General features: G+C 40.7%; 2 protein-coding genes across 2 annotated transcripts in view; one reads left to right on the top strand and one right to left on the bottom strand.

The window, feature by feature from the left end:
• Positions 1–11,746, bottom strand: part of LOC139772434 (kin of IRRE-like protein 1) — a 346,418-nt gene that overhangs the window by 253,145 nt on the left and 81,527 nt on the right. The window lies entirely within an intron of this gene.
• Positions 1,317–6,041, top strand: LOC139772436 (glucose dehydrogenase [FAD, quinone]). The gene is made up of 9 exons (XM_071706126.1): positions 1,317–1,443; positions 2,045–2,252; positions 2,489–2,617; positions 2,694–2,890; positions 2,966–3,060; positions 3,490–3,766; positions 3,881–4,349; positions 4,715–5,088; positions 5,770–6,041. The coding sequence occupies exons 1-9, from the start codon at positions 1,441–1,443 to the stop codon at positions 5,872–5,874; spliced, it is 1,857 nt and encodes a 618-aa protein (XP_071562227.1). The 5' UTR covers positions 1,317–1,440; the 3' UTR covers positions 5,875–6,041.

The following is an 11,746-nucleotide window of genomic DNA, read 5'->3' as shown; positions in this document are numbered from 1 at the left end:
ACTGTTATTTGGAACCAGGTCCACTCCTTGATTATATCATTGTCTCGATTATATCAATCATCGCTTAAAAATCATCTCATTTTTGGTTGTCTTTCTCAAGACATCAGTTTGTCAATCTCACGTTCTCTGGACTTGGTAAGTGGATTTCACTTCTCTTTACCAGTTAGTTCAAATTTTCATTTTTAGTCCAAATATTTTGCAAACTTATGGATATCATGACAAAATCTTTCTGGTATTTCCTCTTGAAAATTACACTATCTTTGTACATTCAATTTTTAAATACTTATGTTCGTTGGAGAGCTTGAGATTATTTAATTTATCTATAGTCACGTTGCTGAAGATGGCTCAAAGTATAGTCTAAACAGTTTGACTCTCAAAGCCCATTTTTCCTTATTATTCGAAATCTTAAGAATAAAACAATTACTTATAATAATAATTAAATATTTATCAAAATTACGTGGAAGGAAACGGGCTAATTAAGAGCCGATCGCTGTTGACGGTGCGAAATTATATTTATTCTTCATGGAATTAAACGACGTACGTTTCGGTCCCTATTCGGACCATCTTCAGCAATGTGCTGTGTGAGTTGTAGAATGTAAATGTTTAATTTGACACGTCGGTGGCCACTCACGGGTGACAAGATATTCTATGTGTGGCCTCCTCTAGGTGCCAGCCATAAGGAGGAGCACTTCTCCATCCGTAAGACGCAACCGTCTGTCATGAGCGTTCGATAACAACAGAGTCGTTATTTTTTATTAATTATTTATTTTTATTTTTATTATTTATATTATAATTAAACATTTACATTCTACAACTCACACAGCACATTGCTGAAGATGGCCCGAATAGGGACCGAAACGTACGTCGTTTAATTCCATGAAGAATAAATATAATTTCGCACCGTCAACAACGATCGGCTCTTAATTAGCCCGTTTCCTTCCACGTGTGGACATCCAACAGAGCCTTATCTCTCTAATTTATCAAAATTAATGTATTTATACAAAGCGATTTGATAAAATTTCAAACAATTATATCAATAAACTAATGTCTATGAAAGTTTTATGTGCGATATTATATATCAACTTTTACTTCGATTTCCGAAATGCAAATGGATTCAGCAGAAATGCAGGTCATAATAGCGCATATCTATTTTATTTGCACTATTTTAGCGACAGACTATCCGTCATTTTTCTGAAATGATAGCACGCGCAGTGATTTACAAGTGTGACAAGCAGAGATTATAACAAGCGCCATTATTATAATTTTTATGTTATGTGCGTTGAGCACTTAATCACAGCTAGACATTTCGCGGAACGTGCATATGCATAGAGGAAACGGGTATATAACAAGGCGACAACAAAACGGACGCCGCAATCAGGTAGTAAAAGCCGAGCGCAACGGACAAGATTCCTTACGACGCGACGATCGCATTCGCGGAAAATGGTATGTTGATATCCTGCAGTTGTATCGCTTGTCAATTGTATCAAGTGCAAGGGAAAAAGTATATTTTTAAAAAGTGAATACTCAGAAAAGCGAAATTAGTTTTAAAATTGTCAAGCCTAACTCAAAGTTTTGACGCATTAGTAAGAATGTTAAATAATCTCCTTCACTGTGTGACTGAAACTTTTTCCAATATTTCGAGATAGAAATTAAAACAGGTATAGGTATTTGAAAACGAGTATATTTGAATAAAATAGTATGTGCCTATAAGTGTCCTTATCGAGACGGCTATATTGGAGATGTGATGTCACGAGTTAATATCCCAATCGTAATTAATTTCTTTAGTTAGAGAATTTATAGAATTTTATATAAAAGTTAATCGAGAGAATTATGCAATATTTAATTCATTAAATCCTAGTATATTATTACATTATTTGTAATTTAATTGCAAGAGTAAAGTGATTTCACAACAGTAATGGCCGTGATATTCACAAAATAATGGAGCATCGTTCTACGGTTTATACGATGCATAAACTCGAGATCAACATTCTTAAGTGCCGCAATATATTTAGTCGTGCAAGCTATATATTATACGGTATTATAGAACGTGTCGGAGGTGCCGGAAGCACCATGTACGTCGCCCTTCGTAAGTGGACTCTCATTGACCGATGTCTGCAGCGGCAATTCGGCCACTTTGTTTCTGTCTATGGTGAACATGTTAGCTGCCTATAGTCCAATAATTAATGGTGTGTGCGGGCGAATCACGCCCATCAAGAGACCGCTACCTATTTACGACTTCATTGTCGTTGGAGGTAAGATAATCAATATGCCCGTAAACATAATTAACTATTAAGACCTATCTTGTCTAGCAATTTAACGAAAAGTTTCGCACAATTGTGTTCGGTGAACACACAGAATTGATCGCACCCACCCGAGATTCCCTGAATCATAACAATTAAAATCAACGATCGAGTTAAGATGATTTTATTTGTCGATTTATGGGATTTAATGAATATTATGACAGCTGCATCTTATGTTTTTAATTTAGGTGGTGCGGGTGGATCGGTCGTGGCTTCTAGATTGAGCGAAATTCAAAATTGGAATGTGCTCCTTGTAGAAGCCGGACCGGACGAGACAGCTGGCATGCAAATACCGAGCAATCTTCAACTCTATCTGAGTAAATATATTTTTATGTTTTCATAGTCGCTAGAAAATTAGCGACTGTGCGGTTAATCAATCATGCGATATTGTAGATACCGAACTAGATTGGAACTATAAAACCACGAATGAATCGTACGCGTGCTTGAAAACTAACGGCAGCTGCACCTGGCCCAGGGGTAAAAATCTCGGAGGGTGCAGTGGCCATCATGGTATGGCATATCACCGAGGCCACGAGAAAGACTATGCCAGATGGGTGGAAATGGGAAACGAGGGGTGGTCGTGGAACGAAGTATGAAGCATGAAAAGATTATTGTTAAGACTCTTCGTGATGTGACGTAACGCATTATTAATTTTTGTACGTTAGGTGCTGCCGTACTTCTTCAAATCAGAAGACAATAAAGAAATTGGAAGGGTCAGGGCACAGGATCATGGCACTGGAGGTCCAATGACGGTCGAAAGGTGCAAACATCATGCGCATTTTCCTGAATTACACCGTTCTAATTCTCACACTTTTTTTATGCTATCGCGATCGTTTACGTCATATATAAAACAAAAAACTGATTTGAAATCATCCGTGTCTTTTCCAGAGTAGTTGTACCCGCGAGTAAATGTGTGATTGCCATGATCAATTTATAATTAATTGTTTTTTGTTGTCTGTTACATAATCAGTTATTCTTTGAAAATTAATTTTATCCTCGAAAGGTATTCCCCCCAGCGTCGCATCTATCCCTGTCTATCTCGTGATTAGAATAGTTGATCCAGCATTCATTAAACAGGATACATGCGTTTAGAACTACAGAGTACCTCTAACGTAATCCCCATAATTTCCCTGCCGATTTAATTGATCTACACGTATGAATTAAACACGCTGATTACTTTCATTAATAGATTCCCTTGGCAGCCGCAATTCGCTTGGGACATAATGTCGGCGGCTAAGGAGGTAGGCTTAGGAACTACCGAAGACTTGGTGGGCGAGAATATTAAAGGTTTCACTGTGGCGCAGACGATCAGCAACAATGGTGTTAGACTTAGTACTGCCAGGGCTTTCCTGTGGCCGCACAGGAACCGCAAAAATCTACATGTGGCTCTGAACGCGATCGCAACGAAGGTGAATACGAAAAAAATCTTGTCAAAAGTGAAAGCCGATGGAATCACTTTCATTATGGTAAGTTGGCTCGTCATACTCTTCGAATTTCTATGGGCGCGACTTCGCGATTTCCATAAGCGATTATTCATCCCGAATCATCACATGACTTGATAAACGATTTACTATTTGCAGAACGGCCGACAATACAACGTAAGAGCGAGGAAGGAAGTGATCCTTGCAGCTGGCACCATAAATTCGCCTCAGCTTCTGCTTCTATCGGGCATCGGGCCGAAGAGTCACCTAAAATCCGTGGGGATTCGCCCAGTCGTCGATCTGCCAGGAGTCGGCGAAAATCTCCACAACCATCAATCGTTCGGCGTGGATTTCACTCTCAGTGAGACAAATACAAATGAATTGAATATAAATAATGCCGATATATATTTTTACAATCAAACCGGTCCGTTGTCGTCCACGGGTTTGGCCCAACTTACCGGGATACTGGCGTCCAACTATACTACCAACGATGATCCGGACATTCAGATCTTTTTCGCCGGTTATCAAGCCATTTGCGACACAGGCGACAGAATTCCGGACTTGAAAACGGACGGTAACAAACAAACCGTTAGGTTTACCTCCGTAAATCTTCAAGCCTTAAGTAGAGGTAAGTCAATGATTATGTAACTCGCATTTTACTAATTGTAAGTAGCATAAAAGTACTACTGACAATATAAATAGCTACGTATCAGCTACGTATTCGTCGAAACTATTTCGATAGATTTTTTTGTCTACTTTAGTATTTTAATCTCTCTTTATTCGATTTTATTCATTCGATCAATTCATTTTATGATGTCCGTAATAATATCAAAAGAAAATCAATTGCATTCCAATTTTAACTAATTACAATTAAAACTGAAAGTATCAACAAATTAAATAAAATTAAAAAATTATATAATTCTCTGTAAAAAATGAAAATTCTGCTCGCTGCCGTGACGCAATAGTTAAATGTATTTCATTGATAAATTCCAGGTAGAATAACACTTGCCTCGAACGACCCTTTACATCATCCGATCATTTGGGGCAACGATTTGGCGAATCCGCAAGATCGATCGATTATGTACCAAGGTCTTCAGCATATCTTAAAACTATCAAAGGCAAATGCGATGAAAAAGTACAATCTGAAGATGGTAGATGACACCGTCCCAGAATGCGAACAGTATAAAAAACAAATGAATTATGACTATTGGGATTGCCAATTCCGATACAATACCAGGCCTGAAAATCATCAAGCCGGCACTTGCAAAATGGGGACCTCCTCGGACCGCATGGCTGTTGTAAGTCCAGCTCTCAAGGTTCACGGCGTAGATGGTTTGAGAGTGGCTGATGCCTCCGTTATGCCCAAGGTAAGTAGCAATTCTCAAAATTTTGATGAACATACCACGACTAATTGATATATCGTCACTTTCTGTTTTCTTATTAGTTTATTCAAACCGAATAAGCAACGTTTACTTCGCTAGTCATTAATTAACCTAATTAGCAATTAAGCCTTTTAATCGACCCTACTGGCTATCATTATAATCGTTATGACAGTACGACCATTACTTTTGGTCAGATTAATTGTCAAGACGACTATAGATTTTGATCCTTCTAAATTGATGTAATTTTGATACTTATGTTATAAGCATCCTATTTAAATAATTTAATTTACGGTGGTACAACACCCTTCACGGAATGAGAGAAGTTCCAGGTTCGAACTCTGGCTGAGGTAATATTTTTCGTAATAAATTAAATTATTTAAATAGGATGCTTATAATATAAGAATCAAAATTATAAAAACGTCTTGACGATTAATCTGACCAAAACCAATGTCGTATTGTCATGACAATTATAATGATAGTCACTAGGGTCGATTAAAAGTCTTAATTGCTAATTAGGATATTAGTTTATGTTTAGAAACTAATCTAACATCGTGCTGAATGTACACATAATTTTTACGAAATTTTTCAATGTGCATAGTCCAGAAAAAATTTATGATTAACATATCTCTAGCTCTTGTAATCAGTTAATTGTTTTCTATCTCTTAGATGGTTTCCGGTAATCCCGTTGCCGTGGTCAACATGATCGGCGAGAGAGTCGCCGATTTCATCAAAAACGATTACAAAGTGATCTACACTCTCAAAGCAGATTAGATGACGATATCAATACTATGCATATCAATACCAAAAACTACATGTCAATACCAAAAACTTAGAAATAGAATCAACATTTATTCCCACCGAGTTAATAGATTTTATCTGTAGATACAAAATAATTTTTGGCGAAATATTTAATAAAGATATTCGTGTTTATACACAAAGCTCCGTTTTTTTCCTATGCCCTGTCAATCGTCTACATTAAAACTGATTCTGGATAACAGTTGCAGCAATATACAAATAAAATTAGATATTTTGTCTGCATTGCTCATTTATAGATGAACCTTTTTTTATTTTACAGACTGTTTTATTTAACGAGATTTCCTTTCACTGTAACATAATAACAAAGACAAGTTGACAGCGTTATGACAAATCAGTTGTGAAAGTCTTGTAAAATAGCCAATTATATATGTCAATATGTAATTGACATTTGTACAGAACTTAAACTCGAATTCATGACACAGCTGTTTCTATTCTAAACATTCGAATATGGAAATTTCACCTAAATTCATACATAAGCTCAAACATAAACTATTATCTAAAATCTAAACAGTTAAGTTAAATCAGTCCATTCGACCAAGCTGCATACTAATTAGGCTAGTAAAACGATCGAAAATTATTACTTAATTTAACCATCGACGAAATTGGAGTCACTCCGCTCGTCTTCGCGAACGACTTCTATGGCGCCGCAAAAGAATATGCCAGCCATCTCAAAGGATCCACTTACGATATCTTACGTCTCAATTATTAAGATGGAAAGAGGATAAAACGAGGGAATGCACCTTGGAAAAGGTCACGGCGGCGGAGTAGAGCGGCACGGATGGGAGCCCGTGAGGACTCACAGAAGCTGGATGCCTGGAGAGAGCTGGGCACTCGACCTCCTTAGACTTGCGTGCTTACACGAGAGCGATTTCGCGACCCTTCGCTTGACCTCAGTAGCTATTCATCCATCTCAACCTTTCCAGATCGAACGCGCTTGCCTCCAGAGTGCATTAAATCCGAGCGCCCGATGAACCGCTCGGAAAAAGATCTATCTACATAATCGAGCTGTTATTCGGGAGAGATAATTGACCAATTCGAATATCGAGAACACCTCCCTACCGAATTACGTTAATGCAATTATCCTGAAGTGTCTCTAAATAAAATTTAATTTAAATAGACCTCGAGAGAGCGGGTTAAAAATATCTTTACATTTGAGAAAAACGTAAAACGAGCTCGCTAAACTAATTGTAAGCTAGCGCTTTAGTCAACGTGGGCATCGGCTGGTTCAGCCGATTCTTTGTTCCGATAATGTAAGTAATCTACTTGTAGCCATTCACCTAACATTCCGTATATTCTTCGAGTTGCTGGATCTATTGTGCACGTTATTTGCGAGTACTGCACGCTGTAGATTGATATTGTAACGAGTGTCCTTGAATTTCATCATGTCGCGATGCAGAGAGCGTGTTCACGCCTTCGGCGAGAGAATGTCAGATCAGGTCACTTGAACGCATCCGGAATAGCATGTTCGTATCTGATATAGAGCACGAGATGTAGCGCAAGTAGCGCAACTGGTTATGCACTGGCTAATGCCTTCCAGGCATTGTTTCTTACGAAATCCTCGCCTTTCCCAGGCTTCTATGATTCTAAATGTTCCAACGAGAACATTATGTTCGCTCAGAGCGTCGTATAAAATCCGCTGGAAAATTGAATAATTGCTGTAATTCGTTAAATCAATCAGTTTGCGAAGTTCGAATCGTTACCATCGATCAACGTAACGTAACGGTATATGTCGCAAAGAATTAATCCCGAGTCGAAGCATTTGAAGCCCGAGATGGTCTACGAGCGTTTTTCTGGCTCCACATCCATCCGGATATCGCTTTTATATAATACGTTCCGAATCGCGCAGAATCTGTGATCTCAATATTCCACCTGTTGTCAATGATCGTCAGTTTTGTCGCTATTACGAATGCGAGAGAAGATAAAACGTCACTTATGCATCATTTACGCACCACCGAAATTCTAAAACATTTGCGGTCTTCAGACGAAAATTGCAACTTCTGTCGTGCTTCTCGCCGTTATGTGAAACGAATAAAAAGTTTGCTCGAGGAATTCACCGAGGGAGTTTATCTGCTTCACTTGCACCGGCCGACACTCGCGGGAAAAGTCCCCGGTGAGAAGTATGGCGAGGAGGAGAAAAGGACATTTGACTATTCATGTTTTCGACGGACGCTTGACGCTTGAGAGTCACTGACGGACTGCGGCGGCATCGCGGCAGCGTGTAGACACCGTTACATATACAAGTCAGCGGGTCCGCGAGCAGATGATGAGATAAACAAATTATAAATAAAACATCGAACACCCTTCCTCGTGCGAGCGGAGAGAACACGTAGGTAGCTAGGCGCACCGCTATACATCCGCGCACATAACTGTACGCGCCATCTCGTCCTCTTCATCCTCTTCGTCCTCTTCGCCGTCGCACTCGTTGTCGTTGTCGTTGTGCCAGGACCGTAACGACTGCTTTGAATTTCATGAGGGTGCGAATGAATTCATGGTGGGATGGCGGCGGATGGCGGATGGCGGTTGGCCTCGGAGACTCGGCGACTTCAAACGCCTCCCGTGACCTCCCGAGCGCGAGAGCCACGCGCGCTTCACAAAAGTCGAGGAAGCAATTCTCGTAATACTAACTGCCGCTCGTTTTATGCCGAGTATAATTCCTTAGGCCGATGACTCATGGGGCGGTCTCGCCAAGTCACGAGCGATTTTTCAGGGTCTCCATAAACGTCACGGCATCTTTCGACGTTTTGAAATGCACGATACGTTGCGAGATGTAAAACGCGAGAAAAGAAAAAACAGTAAAATATATTGCCCGATGAGTATAATACCTTCTCTTCTTCATTAAATAACATTATGAATCGATATCTGTTTCCAAGATTCCAGTCGTGAAACCACAGGCAGAAATTGCGTAATGTATTTATGGAGACACTTAAGAGGACAGCACGAAACTCCAGCCCATTATGAGGTAAAGCCTTTATGAATTATGTAATCCATTAAATTGCGAAATATCGGACTGATAAAGCAGGTGCGGTCACGGGTATTTCCGAAAATTATGCCCCAATTCCTCCACGAGAGAGAGAGAGAGAGAGAGAGAGAGAGAGAGAGAGAGAGAGAGAAGCGAATCCGATTATACCGGGTGAGCCCTTCGCGCCCAGCGTAATGAAATCTCCGTTGCCTCGTTAGATAGTAACACCGGTCGCTTTGACGCAGGAATTTATAATTCCTCGCGCCGTTAATGCGGCATTAGTGCGGAGTGATAAAATTACGCGAGGCCCAGGTGACAAACAAATAACTACATTAACCTCGGTGCTCAACATTTCTGCTCTAATTAGAACGTAAGGATGTGCGAACCGTTTAACATCTAAAAAAGCCACTCGTAAATATCCGCCACTGAAAACGGAAGTAACAAGACTAAGAATTCTTGATGTATTCCGAGTTTAGCTATATTCCGCAAGCTGTTGGTTTGCAAGTCAACGTTTTACCCTCTCTTTACCATATCCGTTGTCGGTTTTCGATTACGTATCTCTAATAACCTTCTAACAAGCTATCTGTAGCAAATCAGAGCGTGTTGAAACAAACATTTTCGATATTATTCGTTGTATAACGTTTTATCGTTCGAGCAAAGGCCGAGATAAGATCCTCGACAATCTACGGACCCTCGTTGTTACGAGGTCGGCAGCAAACGAGCGGAATCGTTAATATTTGACCTCGTGGATTACCCGACAAATCCAGGGTGGTAACTGTGTCGGCAGGATGAGATACGGAAGGGGACCAATCGCATTCCGCGAACTAAGCTACGTAGGCTTAGAGCCCGTAGCTCAACGTACCGCCGCGCCGCGCCGGCGCCGCGGGTAAAATATTTTGCTGGTCGCCTCGTTATTTATCCTGCCGGAGAAAGTTGTCGGTGTCGTCGGTAGTTGTCGTAATAAATGTCCCACCCCCGAGAGCGGACTTGACTCGCGCGGGGCGATGTCGTTACACAAGTTGGCCCGTCGTCGGAGCCGGGCCGGTTTTGCCCTACTTTTTGCACGGCATGCAGCCACGATCGTGTCAGGGACAATGTACAAAGCGTCTAACGCCAGAAAATAAGATACGAAGAGGAGAGATAGAGAGCGGTCGCTCGATTCTTCCACTTCCCGAGGACATCTAGTTGAAGTGCATTTTCTGCAAGGCAACGGATAAAATCGATAGACAATTCTATTTTCGCAAGACGCGCTGAAAGATCATAAAAATTACAAAAATATAAAGATTATTTAAAGATATTTATAGTACATGTCTATATTTCAATAGCATTTAAACTATTGATTGAAATTATACTTCCGCTTTATTAATAATTTCTTATATCCGCGATGAAATATGCAATGTATAACTCTGTTATATAACTCGAGCTGATTTTGAAAGACGCTATTCCGCGGGATAATTTTCGGGCGATCAATATCGTGATCCCGTCTCGACCTCGAGATAATAAGGTGCAAGAAAATTGAGTGAAACGGAACGTGGCACGTGCACGTGGTTTACCGCAACGATCAATTAGCGCAATTAATTCAACGGCCACTCGTCTGCGGAAGCGCGTTATTAAATTTGGAATAGTCACGATTACGTTATGTAATGGTACACACAAGAAGATGGGTGGTTCGTTATATTCAGATCTCGTTATATACTCCCTCCGCGAACGGAGTCGTCGCGTCGCTTCAGTCGCTTGTATAAGGTGATCCAATTAGAGTGACGTTTAAATAAATTTCTATTGATAGCCACTCACTTGGCTGTTGTTATGTCTACCTCTCGAATAAATTAGCAAAAATCAACTCGGTTCCTCGGCGGGAAACCGTAACACCATTAATTTCGGATCATCGTGAACCCTCGGGCGATATCAATCGCTTATCAAGTGCACGTCAGCGGTTCGGTTTCGGGAGCTTTTGCGGAACGAGACCGATGGTTTTTTTTGTGATTAATCGATCGATGCTTGCTTATCGCTGATTCATTATGGCATTGATGTAACATCATCATTTTCAAGTGGCCCGTATCGCATTATCGTATTATCATGACGAAGTTAATGTTGGCGAATTTGGAAATGCTGATACCTGCGATATGTTGCGGTTAAATTTTGCGGATAGAAAACATGACGCGTGCATTGCGAAAGCACGTTAATAACCGCCCCGTAATTGACTTATGCGAATACAAACGGAATAATTGACACCTGAAATACTTTATAGACAGAAAGCTCAGCAATGTCATCCAAAAGCGTTTTCAATATTTGCGAAATATGATTCCTCGTTCCATTTACATTCTTCGAGTGATATAAAATCGCGCGAAATGTCACGCATCGTTTAAACTGTTTCAGCCGTTGAAATATAAGTAATATCTCATACGCGTTATATTCGTCACAAGGTTAATCGCATGTGCCGTAAAAAGTTCAACGTTTTTTCACAGAGCCGTTTTCCAATTCCATGCCGTGGGCGTGTGGGGATGAAGAATCGAAAAGCGGATGAAGGGGCAATTCGTAGGGCTTTTTTCGGCGGTAACGTCATGTCCGGTCCGGTACGCGCGGCCGATGCAGTAGCTGAAGAGCGATCGTACGAGGACGCACGAAAGGGGTAGGTAGTTTCCGAGGGTAACTCGGGGAAATTCACGTTCGGCCGGAACACGCAGGGTAATGATTGTATCGCCCTATTATCGGAAGGGAGTCATAGTGTTCTCCGAGCGATACGAGCAGCCCGATCCTATTTCACTCCCGAGTGAGCGCACGCACGGGGACGGGAGTGTTGTTAACCAATCCGATGGAAAGCTCGAACTTGGTACTTCAACTCCCCCTTTTCTCCCTCTCTACTTCTCT

Source organism: Temnothorax nylanderi, unplaced genomic scaffold (assembly GCF_030848795.1).
Source record: "Temnothorax nylanderi isolate EJ_2023f unplaced genomic scaffold, tnyl_v1.0 TNYL_tig0049_pilon, whole genome shotgun sequence".
NCBI classification, from domain to species: Eukaryota; Metazoa; Arthropoda; class Insecta; order Hymenoptera; family Formicidae; genus Temnothorax; species Temnothorax nylanderi.
The sequence above is the reverse complement of the archived record's forward strand: the minus strand, read 5'-3'. Positions and strand labels throughout refer to the sequence as shown.